Below are 27,022 nucleotides of genomic sequence, written 5' to 3' on the forward strand. Positions count from 1 at the left end.
AGCCAATTTGCAGTGCCTTTGCTCTTCACTCCGGTGAGAAATCGTCATGTTGCAACATTGCGAGATCTCTACACCCCTACTGATGGGGGTTGAACTAGTGACATGTTCCAAAAGTTCAATTAGATTTGAGGGGAAAAAGGTAGATTTAAAGGGCCAGTTCACACCAAAATCTGCACAGAAGGTACAAGCAGGAGCACCTCAGTAATATCTTCTGTGGTGACTGGTGTGTGGAGGTCAGAACAACAAATTGTTCTCTAAACTGTCTGGATTGTCTTCAATAACTGGGTCATAATTCATGGTAAGACTGCTGTTGGAATTCTCCCCAGATGCATTTCCTGGTGCTTTAAAATCAGATAAGGAATGCCAACCATCATTCCACAGAAGCCTGACATCTCGAACTAGACAACTTCCAAAAGAATATCCTAGGATAGATGCCGGCAAATCCCCACAATTATATGTACACACACACACCACCATTTCCATTTTGGGGTGAACGGCCCCTTTGGAACCAAGTGGCACCGGTTCTATAGGACCACCCTTAGTGTGGACGAGATGTACCAGTCCAAATGGATTTAATCCAAAGTAGTTTGGGATTCCTACCTTGACAAGCAAGGTGCGTACTACGGTATCGACACGGCCCTTGTCCGGCATCACTGCATTCTTGTTCATGCATGTTCCAGCCACAGCCTCTGCACGGACAGACACGTTTACAGCCCCTGAGGAGAGAGTGGCGGAGGTCAGACATGGACAAGAGCTACCAGTATTGTCAGAATTACGTGACTATTTGGCAGAGCCTTACCAAGGGCTGAGCCTTGCATATTCCACCTGAATGTCTTTGTCTCACTGGCACACACACAGGAGGTATACTGACATTGAGCACAAGGTTCCAGACTGTATTCTTGTGATGGAAGCGCAGTCACCCTCACCTGCCAGAGCACAGCCATTTATGAACCAAAAACACAAAAAAAAGCAGCTACGTTTCAGAGGCACAGCTGCTATAGGCATACCACAATGCATTCCGAGAGGTAGTTGAAGACCGTTGCTTTCAGCACAAATGTCTCTCCACGGACGATCGAGTATGGCAGAGTCAAGTCAAGGAAAAAGGGCTGGAAGACTGTAAGCGTTACTGGAGGAGCAAGGCCCAGACCAGTCTCAGACAGGCAGAAGGCACAGGTGTCCCAGGTGGTAATTGTATCAGGGGCCGTTACTGGAACAACAGTGGACCCAGATTTCCTGTAAAGTAAAGCTCCAGTTCATTGCGGCAAGATTCTTGGAGGCAACGGATCATTGAAAAAGGTCAAAAGGCCAAAGAAGCCATGGAAATTTAAATTCCATAAGCTACAGATTGCCGTGTGTGTTGTACATACCCAACTTCCACGAGAGTCCAGATCCAGGTTTCTGGAAAGAAAACACGCACCGTTTCCAGAGGCGTCCCCACACCAGCGCTGGGTACATTTTCAGGTTTTGCCATAGCAAAGACTTCAGAAAGAAAAACGTTTAGATATTATTCAGTTGATACTGCAGACAAGCTAGTTGAATTCAGGGTCAAGACTGCAGCTTACAAATAGGTTCTCTGAAGCCATAGTTGTATCTCCTCCCTTTGAAGGTCAAGCAAGATGGCATCGATACAAATAAATTAGTTGCCAGCTTTAGTCCTGCATTCTGTTGGGCAATGAGAGATTTTACAACCATTGTCATGGGAACCAACACATAGCCACAATCTGAGCAGATATGTACATTCACAGCTGGGTTGTGCAGCCACAACATCGAAACTTGGACCAGGCAGGGTGTGGACAGCTACCTGAAACACGCTTCGGGTGTCTACTTCCTGTGAAGTTATGGTGCGCTTTGGTCTTACTTCCAGGCACACCTCAGGGTCCTCTGCAATGTAATAGTAGTTCTCTTTGGCTGGTAACATGTTGTAGATCTGGTAGAGTAAAGCACAAGGGACATTACTGAGACACACTTGCAGTCGCAAATAAAATTGTAAAGTGTACTAGTATAAAAGGCTCAAGTGGAAATTAAGGCAGCGAATCACAATTCTAAGTAGAGTACTGTTAGGTTAACCTTGTCTGCATCCAGTCTGTTCTTGGGATCCAACAGCAGCACACTCTGATCCACAACGGACAGGCCACACAGGGCACCTGGGTTAGCCAAGACCGTCATTTGGAGATCTTGCCCAGGAACAGTACTGTTGGGAGTGAATGCCAGAGATACCTGGAGCAGGAACAAATAATCACCTTCCTTCAGTTTGAAAACAGGGTGGCAGAAGGGGGGGGGGTAGGCCATCCACCTACCTTTTGTTTAAAGCATTTCTCAGTAGGGAAATCCATGCTTGCAGCAATTGCAGTTCCACTGGGCAGAACTGTATACGCCACAACCCGCACCATGGGGGCCAGCTCAGGAGCCACGGTGAGCATGAAAGACACCTCACCATCAGTATCTGGGGAGAGAAGAAGTGTGGGTGCTGGGGAGGGGGCGCATTCATAAGCCCAGTACACAAGACACACATGGCTGTAACTCACTAGTTCCTCGCCATGTGATGCTTGAAAGCCCAGACCGTACAATGGCTCCTTTGGAAAGGACCTGAAAGAGTCCATGTCACTGGATCAGACTGCTTCCCATATTCGTCAGTAAAATACTATGGGTAAAGGCTGAAAGCACTCACCAGATATACTATTTGCAGAAGGCTGCCCCCAGTCTCCCCAACTATTGTATAGTGAATATTTATTGGTACCACCGTTCTGCATTTCAGTGGCTTGTCCTTATTCTGTACTGCTAAAGAGCTCTGAAGTGTGTCTTCAGTCTTTTGAGAAATAGTTTGCATTGCAGCCTGGTAGAAAACTATATGTGGCCAGTACAGGACATCAGCAGATGGAGGATAGTAAGATGCCTGAGAGATACAATATAAAATTAGAGCAATTCCATAATTGTAAAGAGGACCAAGCAGCACTAACATAAAGCTTACTTTTAGCTGAATTGTGTCAGATACCCCGGCCAGGCTGACGGAGAACTTGGCCATGCCATCCTGGTCAGTGGTAACATTCAGAAATGACACACTGGGATCCTGAAAGCCTTTATACAGGTATACAGTCTTGCCAGCTATTGGCACGTTCTTGTAATCCACCAGTTGTACCTGGGAAAAAGAGGACGGGTTGACTGCCTGCACAAATGCACGAGGGTGAGCTCTTCATAATTTTGAAATACTTACTTTGCCATCAATGCGTGATGATCCAGGCACATAGGTGTCAGGGGTGTCAATAAATGTTATTGTTCCAGCAATATAATTGATGCTCATGCTAGCTGCTCCAGGCAGGGAAATGCCTGACAAGACAAGCAACCTTAGGGTGAGACCCTGGCCAGAAGACAAGCTACCACAATATTACTGCTGCCTCCCCACTCGCCCTATATGCAATTGCGATCAACATTAGTCCAAGGGCCAATGTGTAGTCGAAAGTGCTCATGCACACACACCGGTTCCTTGTTCTTCTACATCCGCTGCAAGTGAAAGGGTGTCCTCGTAGCCATCTTTGAAGTTGAGAAAAAATGCCATGTTGAAGGCACCAGAGGCACAACCACCTTTATCCAACTGAAAGAAGAGCAAGTTCAGGCAACAGCAAGACACAAGTGCAAAGTAATAGCTGTTCAAAATGACTCGCCTGCACAGAGAGGTTTTGACACTGGCTAGAGATGTTCTGCACCCATGAATAGGGAGGCCGGCACAGTTGCAGTTTTGCATTCCCGGGCACAGGTTGTCCGTACGTATAACTGAGAAGGAAAGCGCCCTTACTTGAAATACAGAGTAATGTAGAGGACAATCCGAAGTTGACCTTAAGCACAGATACCCATCAACACGATTCTGTTGTGGAGACGCGTCAGTATCACAGCTGATGGAGGACTAGTAGAGTCAAGATGGCCAGCATGTACAGGCAAACTCACGTTCCACACACTGCAACGCTAACTTGAGGCTCTACAGCATTGACCTCTGGGGCTGCTTTCACAGTCACCTCAAACCTTGGCAAGACTAAAATAAAAGCAAGTTCAGTTAAGTGTCAGGGTGCAACTCATGGCAGTAGACTTCAGGACCAGCAGTACCAGGGCAGCAGGATGACTCACCATACTCCATGACCGTGAAGCTCTGCACTGTTCTTTGCTCACCAACGGAGACAATCAAGCTATAAGTGCCCACTGGTGCTTCAGAGCTCAAGGGAAATGAGAGCTGCACAATTTTGTCATAGGAGCTGACATTCAGCCACTGGTCTATCCGGTTACTGTTAACATCCTGAGTGAGAAGGGAACCTTTAGTTACACTAACCTTCCACACGCAAGCTGCCATTTCATAAATGAAATTGCAACCTTACCTGCAGCTCCACCATGTCGTACTGTAAGAGAAATGCCCATTAGTTTAATATGGACTACGGCACACATTAAACCACCATGCACACGATCAGGATTCCATTTTCTGAGGCTATGTACCCCTGACTCAAGCACACAGCCCTTAGCAGAAGGGCCGGTAGAAACAGTCCCCCTTGAGGGATGGATTGTAATTTTGTACCATTTGCCCACAGCTTGAATGAAACCTCACCCAAGTGCACTTCTGACTATCCAAAGAGCCCCCATTTCAGACAACTGAATTACATGCATTAGTCAAGCCTTACCAGTTGAAAGACGGGAACAAGTTTGGTATTCATGGTGACAATTCTGAAATTCACTGAAGACAAAAAGGGAAATACATAGGGGTGTTTTAGGGTATGCATTACACAAAGACAAACGACATCAAGGGATATCCCTGCTGATCCCACACCGAGAGGTAAAGGTGCATATTTACACAGCACATTGGAATCTAGGGGCATAAATGTTGCAATTCCACACAGGCTCACACACCCATCTGTCCTGGTTTGTAGACTGGTTTGTCAGTCTGAATGAAGGTTATGGGAAGGACTGGTTTGAACAAGACTTTGCGTTCATCTGCCAGCTGAAATGCCTGCCCTTTTACTTCCACCCTGATGGTCTGCACAGAATCCTTTTCCACATTAGGAGCCTAATGTTCAGAAAGATATGCATCATTCAACACGAGGATGATTAGACACACACGAGTATACATGAAGTTCCCAATTAGCCTTCTCCACATCATCCAAGAATGAGGACGTATGGAGTTGCAGGGACTGACCTTAAAGGGGAGGCAACGGAACATCGCAGTGTTTGAACTCTCCGTCAACAGGATTTTACTTCCACTATCATCGTTCAATAGTACAGTCATGAGCAGTGTCTCATTTGGGTAAAGGAGACTGGCACAAAGTGTAGCCGGGGAGCCGGCGTCAATCACAATCGGAAAGGTCACCAAGAAGGCCCTGTGGAAAGATACCAGGGCAGTTCTTTTGAAAGCCTACAGACAGACTACCTGGCAGCCCTGTACAGACAGCATCAATTTTACCTAGGGGAGTTCAGTTATGTAGTTCGTCAAGTGATACCGGTGGCAATTAGGACGGTATAATAAACGTGCCTCGTTTCCCCAAGTTCCAGAGATAACGACGGCAGGGTCCGGATGTAAAAAATGTCAGCACGTCTTTAAAGAAAGGTCGACGGAAGCACGATCAGCGCAAGAAACAAGCTTCTGGGCCATGACCTGCCAACATATAGCTAGAGAAGACAGTGGCTTCTTCACTAAAAACATACCAAAAATGTTGCACAGGACGGAAACCGAGTAGGTTTGAGCATTTCCATCAGTTTATGCATCCTGAGTTTTTCCATTAGTGTAGGTTGTCAGACGTGTGTGGAGCACTTCAAAACCACAAACGCCATTTTTACTGGGGTAATTCGGACAAGGCTACCATTATTTCGCTTTCGCTGAAATACAGAAATCAATTTGCCAGAGTGTTTACGCCAAGCTTATAATTACACATATGCTAGATTCGAACTGGATTAAGTTGCCGACCTAATCGGTAACTGCTTAAGTACGTCGCGTCCCCCGGATAAAACTACTTCAATCCAAACAGGGCAAAAAGAGTCGCGCGTTACTGAACACTATTCATGGAAGATATTGACAGTTTCAATACGTGTATAAAGGATTACATCATCTCACCTCTAAACGTTCGGCGGTTTAACTTACGGATTTGTCGTTGGTGTTGCGCGGCAGGAGTAGGACGACGACAACAACGCTATCATAAATAGCGATGGCCACATTTTCCGAAACAACGCCCATTCAGCAAGAGCCATGGTCAAAAGGAGTAACACTCAACAAACCGCCTTCAAGAACTATATATGCTGCTTAGACAGGGCGGGACTAAGGCAAATACCACCCACATCCACAACGTCAGTATGCAAACCGTTAGTTAGCTCGACGATGAGGCGATCTTTTCCGTCGCAAGTTTCAATCAATGCTTCAATGGTTTGACAACCTAAATTATAATTGTGCCCGGTAAACTACTTGATATGCTTTATGCATTATATGATTTTGTTGCTTTTATTATGAAGAAGCTGAGCTGGTCATCGTCTCTGCCCGTCTTTCTGAGTCTTTGAAAACGTTCTGTGTGTCCTTCACGGTAAGTAACATCCGTAAACTTTCTTCTATCCTCCTGAGACCCGGAAGAAAAAATGTTCAGGTATTTAGATTTTTTTAGACAAGTTAAGTGCTGTGAATAAAAGAAACATGTTGCAACATTTTTTTTCCCCCAAAAAATATTTCTTTGGTTTTTTTCCATATGTCCTCTGTAGTAGACAAAGGGTCTTGTTAAATCACAGTTTATCATAGATTCATATAATGGTGTCATATGGACAATTCATATCATTAAAATATTCAAAACTGCTGAATTCAGGAATCTTATTTAAGCATGGAAAAAGCTTGGAAAAGGCTTGTACAATGTAACAATTGAACTTTTGATTACAAATGCAGATCATGTAAAATGTGAAATGGCAATTCATGCCTCCAGAAAGCATAACAAGGTAACAGTAAGGCAAACTGGCAAATGATTTTTAAAGACTTTTAATAATTATTTAAAAACATCAGGGGTTCTAAGTTAGGAGTGATATAGAATAGAATAGAATAGAATAGAATAAACCTTTATTATCCCACGAATGAGAAATTTAGGTGTTACAGAGCTCTTGCACAAAACGTAATATAGAACAATAGGAGCAGGTAGATACACAAAGATATAAATACAAATGTACAAAAGTTTTGGAAATAAATAAAGATGTACAGAGATATGTACAAAATGTACAGAGATATGTACACAAGTGCGGGGGTGGGGTGGGGTGTGAATGATCCTGGTTACAGCATGTGATATGTCAGTTAAACATATATGAGTAAAAAAATACTCACGCTAAACTGTTATAATGTCTGACAGCCGCTGGTAAGAATGACCTGCGGTAGCGCTCCTTCCTACACTGTGGGTGTAGAAGTCTATTGCTGAATGAGCTGCTCAGAGCTCGTACAGTCTCATGCAGGGGGTGGGAGGTGTTGTCCATAATGGATGTTAGCTTAGACCGCATCCTCTCATCCCCAACCTGCTCGATGGATTTCAGTGGGCAGCCCAGGACAGAGCTGGCCCTCTTCACCAGTTTGTCCAATTTCCCCCTGTTCCTCTCTGCAATTCCACCACACCAGCAGACCACAGCATAAAAGATAGCAGATGCTACCACAGTGTCATAGAAGGACCTTAAGAGAGTCCTGTTCACCCCAAAGGATCTTAGCCGCCTAAGCAGGTGAAGACGACTTAGACCCTTTTTGTAAACTGCCTCAGTGTTTGTAGACCAGTCCAGTTTGTTGTTTAGGTGAACACCCAGGAATTTGTACTCCTTCACCGTTTCAATGTCCAGACCCTGGATGTTCACCGGTGTAGTAGGAGAAGACTTCTTGCTGAAGTCAATCACCAGTTCCTTCGTCTTGCTGGCATTAATATGAAGATGGTTCAGTTCACACCAGCTGACAAAGCGATCGATGACCCCCCTGTATTCCAGCTCGTTCCCCTCTGACACCCGACCAACAATGGCAGTGTCGTCTGAAAACTTCTGTAGATGGCAAGTGTCCGTGTTGTAATTGAAGTCCGCAGTGTATAGGGTGAAGAGAAAAGGGGCGAGTACTGTTCCTTGTGGGGCCCCCGTGCTACAGACTACCACCTCAGACACACAGTCCCGGAGTCTCACATACTGGGGTCTCCTGGTGAGGTAGTCCGTAATCCACGCAGACAACTGATGGTCCACTCCCGCTCCCTCTAACTTCCCCCTCAGCACTGAGGGCCGGATTGTATTGAAGGCACTTGAGAAGTCAAAGAACATGACTCTCACAGTGCTCCTAGCCGTCTCTAGGTGAGAGAAGGCCCGATGCAGCAGGTAGATGACAGCGTCATCCACCCCGATGTTCGGCTGGTAGGCAAATTGCAGCGGGTCCAGATCCCTCCTGACTAGCGGGCGAAGGTGGTGAAGTACAATCCTCTCCATGGTCTTCATCAGGTGTGAAGTCAGGGCAACAGGTCTGAAGTGGTTCAGCTCCTTGGGGTGCGTTGTCTTTGGGACCGGCACCACGCAGGACGTCTTCCACAGAACGGGGACCCTCTCCAGACTGAGACTGAGGTTAAAGATGTATGTGATGACCTGGCACAGTTGACCTGCGCAGTCCCTCAACAGTCTGGAGCTGATTCCATCTGGACCTGCGGCCTTCCTGGTTTTCATCTTCATCAGCTGACTCCGCACCTGGTCAGTTGTGATGGAGAGGCCACAGTGTAGGTTGTGGGTGGGTGACTCCTGCTGAACGGCATGGGGGGGAGGGGCAGTAAGGCCGTTGGGGGACAAAGGGGGCAGATGGGGTGCCGCCAATATCCCCGGTGCTGTGACTACTGTGGGGGGTTGCAGGGAGGTGTGAAGGAGGTGTGATGAGCTCTGGTGGATAGGGGGGGGTTGGGCTACTGAGTCAAACCTGTTAAAGAACTGGTTCAATCTATTAGCCCAATCCTGGTCGCCAGACTCCGGATCCCCTCCACTCGCCTTGCTCCGTCCGGTGATGATATTAAGTCCCTTCCACACCCCTCTTGTGTTGCTCTGCTGGAGCTGCTCCTCCAGCTTCCTCTTGTAACTGTTCTTTCCCCGCCTTATCTCTCTCCTTAGCTCCTTCTGGACTCTCCTAATTTCCTCTCGATCTCCGGATCTGAAAGCCCTCCTTTTTTGCTCCAGCAGAGTCCTCAGGTCTGGAGTCAGCCATGGTTTGTTGTTGGAGTAACACCGTACTTTCCTAGTCGGTACAGTGTTATCCATGCAGAAGGTGATATAATCTGTTATGCAGGCCGTCAGACTGTCAATGTCCTCCCCGTGTGGGCTGCATAGCACCTCCCAGTCTGTGGTTTGGAAGCAGTCTTTCAGTGCCAGACTCGCCTCTTCAGACCATTCTCTCACATACCTTGTAGTGGGGGGTCGTTTGCATACTAAAGGTATGTATGAGGGAACCAAATGGACCAGGCTGTGATCTGAACGACCCAGTGGGGGGAGGGTTGATGCTCTGTAAGCGTCCTTAGTATTTGCATACAGTAAGTCCAGTGTTTTGTGTTCCCTGGTGCAGCAGTCCACATACTGGGTGAAAGTAGGGAGAGTTGAGGACAAGGAAACATGATTAAAATCCCCAGAGATGAAAAAGAAGGCTTGGGGGTGTGATGTCTGTAGCTGGGACACCACTGTGTGAATTGTCTCACATGCTGCTGCCGCATCTGCCGTCGGCGGAATGTAAACAGTTATCGCGATGACTTGCGTGAATTCCCGCGGCAGGTAATATGGTCTGATGCTGACCGCCAATAGCTCCACATCCCGTGTACAGCATTGCTCCTTAACACTGATGTGCCCCGGTTTACACCATCTCTCGTTCGCATACATCACAATCCCCCCACCTTTCTTCTTGCCGGTCTCCTTTCCATCTCGGTCCGTTCTCACCAGGTGGAATCCCGGTACAGTTACGTGTGAGTCTGGAGTGAGGTGTGTCAGCCAAGATTCTGTATAGCACATCATGCTCACCTCCCGGTACTCTCTCTGAAGTCTTGTCAGCGCCGTTAACTCATCGATCTTATTAGGGAGAGATCTAACATTCCCCATAATGATCGAGGGTACAGATGGTTTGTACCTTCTCTTCCGCTCTCGACACTTAACTCCAGCTCTGCAGCCCCGTCTCCTCCGCCGCAGCTCCCTGGGGATCTCTGGTCTTTCCCTGGGGTGTATCGGCTGGTTACGAAGCGCTAACAGCTGATCCCGAGTGTAAACAATGAAGCCGCTGCTTGAAGAATCTCCGTGTACCGGGTAAAACAGTCCGTAAATGATTAAAAAACAAAAAAGTAAGTTCACAAGTTGCCTTTGACTAGCATACTTGTGATTAGTTGAAAGAAAAGGTGAAAAAAACAAGGAAAATAGATAAGATAGGTTAAAAGAATAGAAGGTGGTCAGAGCTGCTGTAACTAGCTGCCACTCTCGTGGCGCCATCTTGAGCTCCATGAATATGAATATGCCAGAAAACAGTTTTTCCTTTGGCAATGCACAAAAACATATTGCATTTGGTGCATTTCACATAGGTTTTGCCATTACATCCACCTCTCCGGCACCATGATGCATGGGCTGCCTCCACCATCTTGGGCATATGGATAGCCCCATTTTTTTACAGGCTTTCTCTGGGCTGTGGCTCCACACTTTGCCTCTTAGGGAGAGTGTACTCCTCATCAGTGCAGACATCACTGACCACCTCATCAAACTCTTGACTTCGTCCCCACTGGGCTTGGGCAATAAGATCTACAGCCAGCAGCAGTTTTAACTCAAAATACTGCAGCCTATCTTTCTCCAGTCTCCCATTCAACTTTTTTAACCCTCTGGAGTATATGGGTATCGGACACACTGACTGGGGCATGGTCACACATTTCATTCAATATCCATCCATCCATTTTCCAAACCGCTTATCCTACCCTCGCGGGGGGTCCAGAGCCTATCCTGGAAGTGATGGGCACAAGGCAGGGAACAATCCAGGATGGGGGGCCAGCCCATCGCAGGGCACATTCACACACCATTCACTCACAGAGGCACACCTATGGGCAATTTAGTAACTCCAATTAGCCTCAGCATGTTTTTGGACTGTGGGGGGAAACCGGAGTACCCGGAGGAAACCCCACGGCGACATGGGGAGAACATGCAAACTCCACACACGTGTGACCCAGGCTGAGACTCGAACCCGGGTCCCAGAGCTGTGAGGCAACAGTGCTAACCACTGCACCACCATGCCACCCCTTCATTCAATATCATAAACTTAATTCATGGCAAATAAATTATTTATTATATATTTGGTTTGGCAACAAACTCATGTTAATGTTAGTGTACTTTTAAATATGTCAGATTTATGTGAAGTTTGTAATTTGACATCAAAGTACAGACATTGGAAAATGCAGTTTGAAACACTTGCAATTGAAAACATTATAAAAACATTATAAAACATTATAAAAGTACATAGTAAGCAATGGTGGAAGTTTGTTTTGATCCCAAAGTAAGGTGACATGGTTTACTTTTTTTGCAGATTTAACCTAATTTTAAGAACTTTAATATTTCCGTCAACTGACGTTTTGAAAAGGAGACAGATTACTCCAGAGGGTTAATGCAATCTCTGTAATTTCATTTATACTTTTACATTCTCTTTCTGCCTCATTCTCTTTCTGCATGTGTGTGTGTGGACAACATCTTCAACATCAGATCTCCCTGGCTTACGCATTGCTCCTCATCCATAATGTGCGCTCATTGTTCTCAGCTTGCTCCCGCGCAGGCTCCTCAACAGTTGAAACATCCTACTCTGAGCTTTCTCCTTGCTGATCTACTGTCTGCCCCTCCAGCTCATCTCCTGACAGCTCTATGTCTGACTCCCCTTCATCAATCCTCAGCAACATCCTCTCCACCTTACTCATCACCTGGCTTTCTGTTTTGTGAATAATGGTCAAAATGAGAATTAGTAAGTCCTGCTGCTGTCCTCTCCAGAGGACATTGAATACAAGTTGTGTTTTCAAAGGGTTAAATTCACTGCACGTGTTTGAAATCTTATTACAATTAAGACTATCAAAATAAAGAAACAATTTGATTTTTGACAGCACAGACATTTTTCTGTGAAATAATTAGCATTTACCTCTCCTAGTGCCGTAAAAAGTGGCTGATGAAATGCCGGGCATTTTGAAAAGCAGTACATGTGCTGAGTAAGTCCCTCCCCTTTCTACTGACATCATTAGAAAGCCCAGGATGTCTCCTAGGCAATATAGTAGGACTGCGTTAGGTTTGTCAAATGCCATTTAAAATAAAATGACCATAATCATGTCCCCTACAGAGGACAAAAATGAATTACCGGGACTCAGGAGGCAATACTGCGTCTCCACACTGAACTGAAAAATGGGATACTAATCTGTAGCCCTTTCAATGTTGTTTTATGTTGTTAAAGTTTTCTATGGTTCCGTGGAATTATACTTAGTGACTGCCGTTCTTGCAGATCACTCTGATTATTAAGTTGTCTGATATAGTTGTTTTCATGATTGGTGCAGTAATTAGACCAATCAGTGAAAGGTGAGGGGAGATTGGGAGTTCAGCGTGACGAGGGCTGAAGAAAGGACATGTACGAAACGTTTCTGTATTGCGAGTGATGTGCATTATGTAATTTGGGCAGCCATTAAAAAGGCTGTCAGACGGAGAGTTTACTAAATCATTGTGCTGTGGTAACTGCATCAGTATCGTTCGAGACCGCCGACGATAGCCAGAAGAGAACCCGCGAAAATAAGTAGTGACATGGAGCACAGCTTCTGTACTTTCAGGGCTTCACCTGGGGCCTCATCTTGCTTATGACCGTTTCCACGCTCACGTCGAGATATATAAAAACGAAACTTGGCGTACCGCTACTCACATTCTCACGGCAGCTCCATACATGGCGTATGCACGTTTCTGCTCGGTTTTGTACACAGACTGCTCACGGACTGGTAAATCATTGCTACTGTAGTTTCCCTTTTTAAACTCACAATCATGACGCTGACTTTATCCAATACACCGACATTAATTGTATGTTGTTTACAAATGTATGGCACCTGATTTTTATTCATTTTGTAACAATAAAACGGTGAAGAAAATGACCGAGTGATGTGCATTATGTAATTTGGGCAGCCATTAAAAAGGCTGTCAGACGGAGAGTTTACTAAATCATTGTGCTGTGGTAACTGCATCAGTATCGTTCGAGACCGCCGACGATAGCCAGAAGAGAACCCGCGAAAATAAGTAGTGACATGGAGCACAGCTTCTGTACTTTCAGGGCTTCACCTGGGGCCTCATCTTGCTTATGACCGTTTCCACGCTCACGTCGAGATATATAAAAACGAAACTTGGCGTACCGCTACTCACATTCTCACGGCAGCTCCATACATGGCGTATGCACGTTTCTGCTCGGTTTTGTACACAGACTGCTCACGGACTGGTAAATCATTGCTACTGTAGTTTCCCTTTTTAAACTCACAATCATGACGCTGACTTTATCCAATACACCGACATTAATTGTATGTTGTTTACAAATGTATGGCACCTGATTTTTATTCATTTTGTAACAATAAAACGGTGAAGAAAATGACCGAACTATTACAACTGCCATGGCAGCTCTTGCGTTATTGGAAGGCGTAGCTTATGGAAGAATTGGAAGAGAGCGCATATACAGGGATCATAGTGATTTAGTCAACACCAAATCGCGCCATGCCAGCTGTATGGGACGGCATAATCCGCTTGTCACCCAGATATATAATTTTTTCTTACACTGTGGATGAACAGGCAAACATTAAAGCAGAATTTGCAGCGATGTCCGGTTTTCCCAATGTAATCGGAGCCATCGACTGCACTCTGTGCGATTCGAACATGCGTTTCATTAATGCATGGGTGTCCCCCTTACGTTTCATAATTATTCGTTTGGATCACCCGACGTTTAACACAAAATATTAGTTTTATGCCAGCGTGTCCCTCCCACATTCAAAATGCTACTAATGCCCCTGCATTAATGTAGTGGCTAGATGGCCTGGCTCAAGCCATAATTCGTTCATCCTCAGAAACATTAGCGATGGAAACAGACTTGAAAATGAGGTGGTACGTGATGTCTGGCTGCTCAGTAAGAAGATTTTCCCATTTTATAATTTGGCCCAATATTGTAAGCTTTGTTTGATTTAACCATTTGACAGTTCCTTAGGGGACAGTGGGTATCCACTGAAATCGTGGCTTCTCACGCCGCTCGCAAACCCACAGAATAAACTGGAGCAGCGTTATAATGATGCCCCCATTCTCGGGCTCGGGCGGTCGTAGAGTGCATTCTAGGGCAGCATAAAGGCCATTGCCTGGACAAGACCGGTGCAGTGCGCTATACAGTCCGCTAAAAGTGTAGCATTGTACACGCATGTGACGTGTTGCATAATCTGCTACAAAATCGTATCTTGCCGATATCTGAAGAGCTTAGGCAAGATGAACCTGAGCCACCAAATTATCCGCCAAATGGAACAGCGTTACCGATTGTTTTGAATGTAATAGCAAGAATGTAAAACAGGTAACCAAACACCGCATTTATTTTTTTAACTAATGCTTTTAATGTGTTGTTAATATCAGGGCACCAGCGTATCTTTTAGATGTTAATTAATTGGCAACATATCTTACAGCATTGACTATTGCATTTTGTGACTGCAGTACAGCTTCAGTCAGCACACGGCCGGATGGTCACCCCCCGGTTTCCGAGGCACGGGAATGTGTGCAGCCACCGCCCAAAGATGTGCTCGGCACAGCAGCACCATCACTACCTGTGTCGTCCTCGGCACTGGGGGCACCTCTTGTACTATTGTCTGTAAGAATAAACAAACAGAACAAACAAAAGTAACACCGCATCTGTGCCCTACTTGTTATTCATAAACATGCAAGTAATTCAAACAAGGTTGGTACGAGAAAACTCACCCGCGCTGACATCGGAGTCCCCCTCACCCGATAAAAGTGTGTCCTCAATCATTGCCTCAACTTGATACTCAAAGGCTGTGAGACCGGGAATTCCGCCACCTCCGCATATGGTGTTAAGATTCTTACGGTGAGCGGCCACTCGTTTTTTCATGTCAACTTTAATGTCCGATCACTTTTTAAATTTTGGCTAACGCGCAAATACATAAAAACACTTCTAACTGACTCCGGCATGCTGTGACGGCATGGAAAATTAAAAGACAAAAAGGTTTTTTTTTGTTGCTTGTTTTAAGTTGTTGAGGGCTATTCATAGAAGACAGTTTCAATACGTGTATAAAGGGTTACATTATGATTTTTGTTGTTTCTTACCGAGAATAGGGTTCGAGCATACAAATAGTGAAACTCGTCGTTTACGGATGCTACTTACCGTGAAGGACACACAGAACGTTTTCAAAGACACAGAAAGACGGGCAGAGACGATGACCAGCTCAGCTTCTTCATAATAAAAGCAACAAAGTCATATAATGCATAAAGCAGTAGTTTACCGGGCACAATTATAATTTAGGTTGTCAAACCATTGAAGCATTGATTGAAACTTGCGACGGAAAAGATCGCCTCATCGTCGAGCTAACTAACGGTTTGCATACTGACGTTGTGGATGTGGGTGGTATTTGCCTTAATCCCGCCCTGTCTAAGCAGCATATATAGTTCTTGAAGGCGGTTTGTTGAGTGTTACTCCTTTTGACCATGGCTCTTGCTGAATGGGAGTTGTTTCGGAAAATGTGGCCATCGCTATTTATGATAGCGTTGTTGTCGTCGTCCTACTCCTGCCGCGCAACACCAACGACAAATCCGTAAGTTAAACCGCCGAACGTTTAGAGGTGAGATGATGTAATCCTTTATACACGTATTGAAACTGTCAATATCTTCCATGAATAGTGTTCAGTAACGCGCGACTCTTTTTGCCCTGTTTGGATTGAAGTAGTTTTATCCGGGGGACGCGACGTACTTAAGCAGTTACCGATTAGGTCGGCAACTTAATCCAGTTCGAATCTAGCATATGTGTAATTATAAGCTTGGCGTAAACACTCTGGCAAATTGATTTCTGTATTTCAGCGAAAGCGAAATAATGGTAGCCTTGTCCGAATTACCCCAGTAAAAATGGCGTTTGTGGTTTTGAAGTGCTCCACACACGTCTGACAACCTACACTAATGGAAAAACTCAGGATGCATAAACTGATGGAAATGCTCAAACCTACTCGGTTTCCGTCCTGTGCAACATTTTTGGTATGTTTTTAGTGAAGAAGCCACTGTCTTCTCTAGCTATATGTTGGCAGGTCATGGCCCAGAAGCTTGTTTCTTGCGCTGATCGTGCTTCCGTCGACCTTTCTTTAAAGACGTGCTGACATTTTTTACATCCGGACCCTGCCGTCGTTATCTCTGGAACTTGGGGAAACGAGGCACGTTTATTATACCGTCCTAATTGCCACCGGTATCACTTGACGAACTACATAACTGAACTCCCCCTAGGTAAAATTGATGCTGTCTGTACAGGGCTGCCAGGTAGTCTGTCTGTAGGCTTTCAAAAGAACTGCCCTGGTATCTTTCCACAGGGCCTTCTTGGTGACCTTTCCGATTGTGATTGACGCCGGCTCCCCGGCTACACTTTGTGCCAGTCTCCTTTACCCAAATGAGACACTGCTCATGACTGTACTGTTGAACGATGATAGTGGAAGTAAAATCCTGTTGACGGAGAGTTCAAACACTGCGATGTTCCGTTGCCTCCCCTTTAAGGTCAGTCCCTGCAACTCCATACGTCCTCATTCTTGGATGATGTGGAGAAGGCTAATTGGGAACTTCATGTATACTCGTGTGTGTCTACTCATCCTCGTGTTGAATGATGCATATCTTTCTGAACATTAGGCTCCTAATGTGGAAAAGGATTCTGTGCAGACCATCAGGGTGGAAGTAAAAGGGCAGGCATTTCAGCTGGCAGATGAACGCAAAGTCTTGTTCAAACCAGTCCTTCCCATAACCTTCATTCAGACTGACAAACCAGTCTACAAACCAGGACAGATGGGTATGTGAACTACACTTCAAATGTGTGAGCCTGTGTGGAATTGCAACATTTATGCCCCTAGATTCCAATGTGCTGTGTAAATATGCACGTTTACCTCTTGGTGTGGGACCAGCAGGGATATCCCTTGATGACGTTGGTGTTTGTGTAATGGATACCCTAAAACACCCCTATGTATTTCCCTTTTGTCTTCAGTGAATTTCAGAATTGTCACCATGAATACCAAACTTGTTCCCGTCTTTCAACTGGTAAGGCTTGACTAATGCATGTAATTCAGTTGTCTGAAATGGGGGCTCTTTGGATAGTCAGAAGTGCACTTGGGTGAGGTTTCATTCAAGCTGTGGGCAAATGGTACAAAATTACAATCCATCTCTCAAGGGGGACCATTTCTACCGGCCCTTCTGCTAAGGGCTGTGTGCTTGAGTCAGGGGTACATAGCCTCAGAAAATGGAATCCTGATCGTGTGCGTGGTGGTTTAATGTGTGCCATAGTCCATACTGAACTAATGGGCATTTCTCTTACAGTACGACATGGTGGAGCTGCAGGTAAGGTTGCAATTTCATTTATGAAATGCCAGCTTGTGTGTGGAAGGTTAGTGTAACTAAAGGTTCCCTGCTCACTCAGGATGTCAACAGTAACCGGATAGACCAGTGGCTGAATGTCAGCTCCTATGACAAAATTGTGCAGCTCTCATTTCCCTTGAGCTCTGAAGCACCAGTGGGCACTTATAGCTTGATTGTCTCCGTTGGTGAGCAAAGAACAGTGCAGAGCTTCACGGTCATGGAGTATGGTGAGTCATCCTGCTGCCCTGGTACTGCTGGTCCTGAAGTCTACTGCCATGAGTTGCACCCTGACACTTAACTGAACTTGCTTTTATCTTAGTCTTGCCAAGGTTTGAGGTGACTGTGAAAGCAGCCCCAGAGGTCAATGCTGTAGAGCCTCAAGTTAGCGTTGCAGTGTGTGGAACGTGAGTTTGCCTGTACATGCTGGCCATCTTGACTCTACTAGTCCTCCATCAGCTGTGATACTGACGCGTCAGATCAGATGGCTACGAGGACACCCTTTCACTTGCAGCGGATGTAGAAGAACAAGGAACCGGTGTGTGGGCGCGAGCACTTTCGACTACACATTATCCCTTGGACTAATGTTGATCGCAATTGCATATAGGGCGAGCGGGGAGGCAGCATTAATATTGTGGTAGCTTGTCTTCTGGCCAGGGTCTCACCCTAAGGTTGCTTGTCTTGTCAGGCATTTCCCTGCCTGGAGCAGCTAGCATAAGCATCAATTATATTGCTGGAACAATAACATTTGTTGACACCCCTGACATCTATGTTCCTGGATCATCACGCATTGATGGCAAAGTAAGTATTTCAAAATTATGAAGAGCTCACCCTAGTGCATTTGTGCAGGCAGTCAACCCGTTCTCCTTTTCCCAGGTACAACTGGTGGATTACAAGAACGTGCCAATAGCTGGCAAGACTGTATACCTGTATAAAGGCTTTCAGGATCCCAGTGTGTCGTTTCTGAATGTTACCACTGACCAGGATGGCATGGCCAAGTTCTCAGTCAGCCTGGCTGGGGTATCTGACACCATTCAGCTAAAAGTAAGCTTTATATTAGTGCTGCTTGGTCCTCTTTACAATTATGGAATTGCTCTAATTTTATATTATATCTCTCAGGCATCTTACTATCCTCCATCTGCTGATGTCCTGTACTGGCCACATACGGTTTTCTACCAGGCTGCAATGCAAACTATTTCTCAAAAGACTGAAGACACACTTCAAAGCTCTTTAGCAGTACAGAATAAGGACAAGCCACTGACATGTGGAACAGTGGTACCAATAAATATTAACTATACAATAGTTGAGGAGACTGGGGGCAACCTTCTGCAAATAATATATCTGGTGAGTGATTTCAGCCTTTACTCATTTTATCCAGTATTTTACTGACGAATATGGGAAGCAGTCTGATCCAGTGACATGGGCTCTTTCAGGTCCTTTCCAAAGGAGCCATTGTAGGGTCTGGGTTTGCAAACATCATGTGGCAAGGAACTAGTGAGTTACAGCCATGTGTGTCTTGTGTACTGGGCTTATGAATGCGCCCCCTCCCCAGCACCCACACTTCTTCTCTCCCCAGATACTGATGGTGAGGTGTCTTTCATGCTCACCGTGGCTCCTGAGCTGGCCCCCATGGTGCGGGTTGTGGCGTATACAGTTCTGCCCAGTGGCACTGCAATTGCTGCAAGCATGGATTTCCCTACTGAGAAATGCTTTAAACAAAAGGTAGGTGGATGGCCTACCCCCCCCCCTTCTGCCACCCTGTTTTCAAACTGAAGGAAGGTGATTATTTGTTCCTGCTCCAGGTATCTCTGGCATTCACTCCCAACAGTACTGTTCCTGGGCAAGATATCCAAATGACGGTCTTGGCTAACCCAGGTGCCCTGTGTGGCCTGTCCGTTGTGGATCAGAGTGTGCTGCTGTTGGATCCCAAGAACAGACTGGATGCAGACAAGGTTAACCTAACAGTACTCTACTTAGAATTGTGATTCGCTGCCTTAATTTCCACTTGAGCCTTTTATACTAGTACACGTCACAATTTTATTTGCGACTGCAAGTGCTTCTCAGTAATTTCCCTTGTGCTTTACTCTACCAGATCTACAACATGTTACCAGCCAAAGAGAACTACTATTACATTGCAGAGGACCCTGAGGTGTGCCTGGAAGTAAGACCAAAGCGCACCATAACGTCACAGGAAGTAGACACCCGAAGCGTGTTTCAGGTAGCTGTCCACACCCTGCCTGGTCCAAGTTTCGATGTTGTGGCTGCACAACCCAGCTGTGAATGTACATATTTGCTCAGATTGTGGCTATGTGTTGGTTCCCATAACGATGGTTGTAAAATCTCTCTTATTGCCCAACAGAATGCAGGACTAAAGCTGGCAACTAATTTATTTGTATCGATGCCATCTTGCTTGACCTTCAAAGGGAGAAGATACAACTATGGCTTCAGAGAACCTATATGTAAGCTGCAGTCTTGACCCTGAATTCAACTAGCTTGCCTGCAGTATCAACTGAATAATATAAATGTTTTTCTTTCTGAAGTCTTTGCTATGGCGCAACCTGCAAATGTACCCAGCGCTGGTGTGGGGACGCCTCTGGAAACGGTGCGTGTTTTCTTTCCAGAAACCTGGATCTGGACTCTCGTGGAAGTTGGGTATGTACAACGCAGACACGGCAATCTGTTTGGAATTTAAATTTCCATGGCTTTGGCCTTTTGGTCAAATGCAGGCCTTTTTCAATGATCCATTGCCTCCAAGAATCTTGCCACAATAAACTGGAGCTTTACTTTACAGGAAATCTGGGTCCACTGCTGTTCCAGTAACGGCCCCTGATACAATTACCACCTGGGACACGTGTGCCTTCTGCCTGTCTGATACTGGTCTGGGCCTTGCTCCTCCAGTAACGCTTACAGTCTTCCAGCCCTTTTTCCTTGACTTGACTCTGCCATACTCGATCGTCCGTGGAGAGACTTTTGTGCTGAAAGCAACGGTCTTCAACTACCTCTCGGAATGCATTGTGGTATGCCTATAGCAGCTGTGCATCTGAAACGTAGCTGCTCTTTTTTTTGGTTCATAAATGGCTGTGCTCTGGCAGGTGAGGGTGACTGCGCTTCCATCACAAGAATACAGTCTGGAACCTTGTGCTCAATGTCAGTATACCTCCTGTGTGTGTGCCAGTGAGACAAAGACATTCAGGTGGAATATGCAAGGCTCAGCCCTTGGTAAGGCTCTGCCAAATGGTCACGTAATTCTGACAATACTGGTAGCTCTTGTGCATGTCTGACCTCCGCCACTCTCTCCTCAGGGGCTGTAAACGTGTCTGTCCGTGCAGAGGCTGTGGCTGGAACATGCATGAACAAGAATGCGGTGATGCTGGACAAGGGCCGTGTCGATACCGTAGTACGCACCTTGCTTGTCAAGGTAGGAATCCCAAACTACTTTGGATTAAATCCATTTGGACTGGTACATCTTGTCCACACTAAGGGTGGTCCTATAGAACCGGTGCCACTTGGTTCCAAAGGGGCCGTTCACCCCAAAATGGAAATGGTGGTATATATAAAATTGTGGGGATTTGCTGCCATCCATCCTAGGATATTCTTTTGGAAGTTGCCTAATTTGAGATGTCAGGCTTCTGTGGAATATGATAGCTGATGGCATTCCTTATCTGATTTTGAAGCACCAGGAAAAAATGCATCTGGGGAGAAATCCAACAGCAGTCTTACCATGAGTTATGACCCAGTTATTGAAGACAATCCAGACGGTTTAGAGAACAATTGTTGTTCTGACCTCAACACACCAGTCACCACAGAAGATATTACTGAGGTGCTCCTGCTCGTACCTTCTGTGCAGATTTTGGTGTGAACTAGCCCATTAAATCTACCTTTTTTCCCTCAAATCTAATTCAACTTTTGGAACATGTCACTAGTTCAACCCCCATCAGTAGGGGTGTAGCGATCTCGCAATGTTGCAACATGACGATTTCTCACCGGAGTGAAGAGCAGAGGCACTGCAAATTGGCTGCCGCAAGCATGTCGGTGGCTGACTAACATAGATGCCCCGGACATCTTTTTGTGTGGCAGCATTTTGGGTACCCAGCAGAAAATAAAGGGTGACTGACAACACGAACCACCTGTGAAGTGTAGGAAATCGCATTAGCTGCTGTGAATGGCATTTACTACCATGCGAAGCCATTTGCAGCACTGTCATAGCTCTTTACTTAAATCCACTGCACCGGTGAAGGAAAAACGTTTGCTTGTATTCTATGATCAATTGGGCTTCTCTCACATTTACGTGCGTTATATTTTATGGTGCTAGATATTTCTTCTGTTTACTGCACATGATGGTGGTTTATTAAATGTTTCACCATCTGCTTTTTATTTAGGTTTTTTTTGGCAAATTTTAATCAAACAAAAGGGAGCTTTGCAGTAATGGGTTTCCCCTTTGAAATTGTCCTTATTGTAATTTCATCTAGTCGGCTGAGTATCGTCAGACCCCTACCCATGAGTCATTTTGTATGTGCTATTCATGTTTGCGATCTACTCATTCTGATCGGATGTCCCTTATGAATCTCATGGTGTAATTTTAAGAAAAGGGGAGGGGATGTCAAGCACCATACATTGTAGGTCATGATGAAATTGCCATCAAGGTCGCATTGTCCACTAATGGAGCAGCATCACAACAGGGATGAAATATAGTGGAAATCATCACACAACATTCCTTTTGTGGTATGTACACTAGAATCTTTTCCTACCCTTGTGGACTTGGCTATGTATAATGCTTGCAAAAAAGGGCCCCTCTAACAAGCGCAGCATTTAACACCGTCCTCAAAACAAATGCTCATGATCTGTAAATGAGCCTTCCCCCAGTATTGGTACTCGGCTGTGGTTTCTACTGCCTCATGCAAGTCTCAGACTAGCAAAACCTTTCACTGTCATTGCCTACAGGCAGAGGGACAAGAGAGAACTGATACCTACAGCTGGTTGTTGTGTCCTAATGGTAAGTTGAGGCTCATGTCGTCCAGCACACAGGCAATTAAACCTGAAGGAAGCCTTGTGTTTCCATCCATGTCAATTGTGCAGTAACCTCTGCCAGGTCAGCATGGGTGGCTTGTGGAATGGTGCACAGAAAGTCATGTACCCTTAAGTAAGGCAGCAATCTTTTTCTCAGGAACAGCTATCAAACAGGAAGTTGCGTTGCGCCCTCCTGCAAATGTGGTGGCAGGATCTGCTCGTGCTTCTGTGTCAGTCCTTGGTAAGCAGTGCCATGTAGCCTTGAATTGTGAAGTAGCCCCCTAGTAGTGTCACTAAATATTTACCTGGTACGACCAGACCTTAAGCGAGAACATGCTGTCCAGACTGGCTGATCCTTATGCCTGCTCCAGCCATTGCTGTACGGGTCACGAGGTACTCGAATCCCGTCAGCAGTCTAAACATCTTGCAGGTGATGTGCTGGGCCGGGCTCTCCAGAACATGGGCGATCTGCTGTCCATGCCATATGGGTGTGGGGAGCAGAACATGGCTATCCTAGCTCCTGACATATACATTCTGCAGTACCTGGAGTCCACAAAGCAACTCACCCCAGCTATTCTGAATAAAGCAACAGACTTCCTGAGAAGCGGTAGGACCCTGCTGCCCAGTGCCAATGTGGAGTCACCCAGTGAGTCTTCTCCCCGTCTATAGAACCTTAGCTTCCCTTTCTCAAACTTTCAGGTTACCAGAGGCAACTGAACTACAAGGACAGCAGTGGCTATTACAGCACCTTTCCTGGGGGAAGTGGAAGTAACTGGTGAGCTCAGACCTGCTTGAGGCAGAGCAAGTGTTTCGTTTGGATCCGTGAGGCGGCTCTAGATCCCGCTCACTCTTCCTCGTTGCCCTGCCCCCAGGTTGACTGCATTTGTTGTACGGTCTTTTGCTGAGGCACAAGAATTCATCTACATTGACCCCAAGAACAATGAGGACTCGGTGACATGGTTGCTAACAACACAGAAGAATGACGGCTGCTTTAAAACCGTAGGGAAGCTCATTCACACAGCCATGCAGGGTGGCGTGGTGGATGATGTCACGCTCACTGCCTACATTGTTGCAGCGTTCCTGGAGAGCAACATATCAGTAAGTGTTGTATTACTGCTTTTCCATGCCAGCCAAAGAGGAAATCTTCTGCAGCATTACTGGCATTAAGATGACCAAAATCACATGCAGACTAATCTTTGAGCGCACCATTACTTTAGAACTAGAACCACTAGAGATTAATCTCACCCCTTCACAGAATCCGGCTTTGAACCTCGGCTTGGCTTGTCTGACGTCTGACACTACCTACCTGACAAGCACCTATACAGCAGCCCTGATGGCTTATACCTTTAGCCTGGCTGGAAAGTATGATAAACGGGCTCAGCTGATGGCACGTCTCAACAGCTTGGCGACGGCTGATGGTAAGGTATCACACAGTGCGTTTCTGCCCACGAGAGGCACTGGTCTTAGTACCCCTTGTCTGTCTTAGGCACCTCCCTGTACTGGTCTCAGTCATCCTCTGTGACTTCTGATCCCTTGTCGGTGGAGATGACCTCGTATGTGCTGCTGGCTGTGCTCCATGCCTCGCCACTGACTGCTGCGGACTTGGGCTACGCCACAAGGATCGTCCGCTGGCTGGCAAAGCGGCAGAATGTTAATGGTGGCTTTTTATCGACGCAGGTATTGTGTCGACACAATGTCAGCAGCAGCCTTTTCTGCATTGGTGGCTGGCCCGGTCCACTTAAATGGTGGTTTTGCAGGACACGGTGGTAGCTCTACAAGCGCTGTCCCTCTACTCAACCCTGGTGCAAAATCCAGGTGGTGCCAGCACAGTGACTGTGCAGTCACCAAATGCACAGCAACTGATCTTCAATGTGAATTCAAGCAACAAGCTGTTATACCAGGAAAGGTCATTGCAGGATGTCACTGGACCCTACAGCATTGTGGCACAGGGCACTCAATGTGTGTCTGTGCAGGTAAGGCTACCATTGTACCAAGCTCAGGACTACATTGTTAAATGCCAAAGGAGCAGGCTGTAGAATACTATAGCAGTGTGACCGTGATGTGGGATGGTGGCTTTGATCAAGGTTTCTCTCCTTCCTTACAGGTGACTCTACGTTACAATGTCCCAGTTACAGCGGTCAGGTCTGCCTTCAGCATCACCCCTACTGTGGAGAGCAAATGTAGCCCTATAGCAACATTGACGCTGAACCTTCAGGTCCAGTGAGTATGCGTTTTGTCAAGTTACTTGGTGTGGAATAAGTGACCCCATGACTGGCGCACTAAAAACAACCTACATTCCAGGTATACTGGGATGCGGGAGACCACAAACATGGTGTTGATTGACATAGAACTTCTTTCTGGGTTTGTGCCGGATCAGACGTCCTTGAATGAGGTTAGTCCCTTGAACAGGCCATGTTAACTACTGAGATTTATGGACTATGAGCACAACCCATACTATATAGAAATGAAACCACCCAATGTCTTCACCCATAGCTAAGAGCAGCTGAGATGGTTGAACGGGTTGACAGTAATGACGATTCTGTTCTTCTGTATCTGAAAGAGGTGAGTTCACTCTGCTTAGTGGCTGGAAGGTTCTAAGCTGTAGAAAGCACTGTATTCCTGAGATGCAACCATTTTGGCTCAGCAGATCAGCACTGCCTGTTTGCAGTGCATCAGAGAATCAGGGCATCAGACTTGTTTTTTAAAAGCAGACCTGAGATGAACCTTTTTAAATCGGGCTTTTGTTCTAATTTGTACCTAAACTTCGTCTGAGCTTACTTGTCTACCTATTTTATATAACTTGTCCTATATTGTGCTTTCATCTTCCTTTCTAATACCTTGTTAAATGTAGGCAATCCTTAATGTTCTATATCCTCCCATTACATCCCACCATTTACACATTAATTGCAGTTGCTTGTACTTTTCACTGACTCTCCCTGAACTCGGCACTCAATTTCTCTGAACTTGCATCTGGCGTTTCCTCATGCTGTCATGGATCTCAAATGTGCATTTTCTTAGTTCCTGTCCTTCAGTTACTGTCTTTCATGCCTTTGTCCCTTTTACATAGCTAGGGGTGGCATTATACTTTTGTAAAGCACTTTGTACAAACACAATGCAAGTCTTGATGGACGTGTAACCAGTTTACCAAACCCTTTTGTGGAAAAGGGAACTAACCACAGTATCTGGCATCTCGACTTCTATACAGGTACCCAGGAAGACTCCTCTGTCCTACAGCCTAAAACTCATACAGCAGCTGTGGATTGGAAACCTTAAGCAAGCGACTATCAGGGTATATGACTACTACCAGCCCAGTAAGAGCATTTCATTACTGTGAGCACTATGCTGTAATCGGTATCTCTCTCATTGTGGAGATGCTTGCTTCATGTGGCTTTTGCTCTCTTCCAGATGAGACGACAACTGTTGCCTACACCTCTGGCTGCAAGTGATTTTTCTCTTAACAGGGTTAGCTAATGAAGGTGCATGAGTCGTTACCTCCATGGCTTAAATATCATAATAAAAACACACTTGAATGTGTATATGGTGTCTGAGCATTTTTCACTAGCATCTGGCTTCCCTGGGTTTTTTAATGCATGAAACTGGGGGGGGGGGGGGGCACAGGATCAATTGTTAGGTTCTTCAAGGTGGTGGTGGTAACATTGTATGAACTGGTAAATGATTTTGAGGGATTGACATGCACGAGTTTAGCACACTGCTGCCATGAGTGTGTACACTTCCAGCACCCACTCAATTTAAAGCAGATGACTAACTGCAAGTGTGTAGTGTAGACTTTGATTCTATACTTCACTGAATAGAATAGGGAAGCTTTAATGTTGTATACTGAGTACTCGACAAACCAGGAGTGCTGCTCCTGTTTGGCCCAATGATGGGAGAAAAAGGAATGTTACAGAAGTCATACAACGAAATTGTTGTAAGCATATGCAGCCATAGGAGGCAGGAAGTAGTGCCACCAGGAAGTATTCACACCCCTTCACATTTTATGTTGGATTCATTCCGAAGCAGATTTGAGTGTGGCTGTTCCTCAGATCTACACATGGTACCCATAAATGTTGCTTTTGTCTCGTCATTTTCTTATTGCCCAAAGCTTGTTAATCCAATGCTTTCATATATATTGACACGCATGGATTAATATTTTAATGCACCTGCTGGCTGCAATCGCAGCCTCAAGTCATCTCAGGTATACCTCTACAAATACAGGACCCCTTTTTTTTGGGGATTTTCTCACAGTTGGATTGGATGGGCAGCACCTACAGCCAGCCTTTTTTTTTTTTTTTTTTTTTTTTTTTTTTTTTTTGGTCTCCAGTGATCGACTTGGATTGAAGTCCAGGCTCTGGCTGGGCCGTTCAAGGACATTGAGACTGCTCCTGAAGCCACTCCTGTGACATCTTGGCTGTGTGCTTTGGGTCATTGCCGT

The 27,022-nt window shown here is 45.7% G+C and overlaps 1 protein-coding gene and 1 pseudogene across 14 annotated transcripts in view; one reads left to right on the forward strand and one right to left on the reverse strand.

Annotated features, from left to right (window-relative positions):
* Positions 1–27,022, reverse strand: part of LOC125739396 (alpha-2-macroglobulin-like protein 1) — a 96,491-nt gene that overhangs the window by 40,117 nt on the left and 29,352 nt on the right. For 12 of the 14 annotated variants that reach the window (XM_049009469.1, XM_049009475.1, XM_049009467.1 and 9 more), the window contains exons 1-21: positions 6,110–6,262; positions 5,171–5,351; positions 4,885–5,041; positions 4,659–4,711; positions 4,362–4,382; positions 4,117–4,282; positions 3,940–4,024; positions 3,660–3,768; positions 3,475–3,589; positions 3,212–3,324; positions 2,969–3,136; positions 2,669–2,893; positions 2,526–2,586; positions 2,298–2,443; positions 2,068–2,217; positions 1,802–1,927; positions 1,563–1,662; positions 1,368–1,479; positions 1,008–1,233; positions 800–926; positions 601–716 (exon numbers count right to left, since the gene is read on the reverse strand). In XM_049009469.1, the coding sequence (XP_048865426.1) occupies positions 601–716; positions 800–926; positions 1,008–1,233; positions 1,368–1,479; positions 1,563–1,662; positions 1,802–1,927; positions 2,068–2,217; positions 2,298–2,443; positions 2,526–2,586; positions 2,669–2,893; positions 2,969–3,136; positions 3,212–3,324; positions 3,475–3,589; positions 3,660–3,768; positions 3,940–4,024; positions 4,117–4,282; positions 4,362–4,382; positions 4,659–4,711; positions 4,885–5,041; positions 5,171–5,351; positions 6,110–6,216 (2,664 nt within the window). In that variant the 5' untranslated portion in view covers positions 6,217–6,262. Of the gene's footprint in view, positions 1–600; positions 717–799; positions 927–1,007; positions 1,234–1,367; positions 1,480–1,562; positions 1,663–1,801; positions 1,928–2,067; positions 2,218–2,297; positions 2,444–2,525; positions 2,587–2,668; positions 2,894–2,968; positions 3,137–3,211; positions 3,325–3,474; positions 3,590–3,659; positions 3,769–3,939; positions 4,025–4,116; positions 4,283–4,361; positions 4,383–4,658; positions 4,712–4,884; positions 5,042–5,170; positions 5,352–6,109; positions 6,263–17,653; positions 17,666–27,022 lie in introns of those variants that run through there. The other 2 variants (XM_049009477.1, XM_049009476.1) reach the window with 2 other exon arrangements.
* Positions 177–26,109, forward strand: LOC125739399 (alpha-2-macroglobulin-like protein 1; annotated as a pseudogene).

The sequence above is a fragment of the Brienomyrus brachyistius genome, chromosome 3 (assembly GCF_023856365.1).
Source record: "Brienomyrus brachyistius isolate T26 chromosome 3, BBRACH_0.4, whole genome shotgun sequence".
NCBI classification, from domain to species: Eukaryota; Metazoa; Chordata; class Actinopteri; order Osteoglossiformes; family Mormyridae; genus Brienomyrus; species Brienomyrus brachyistius.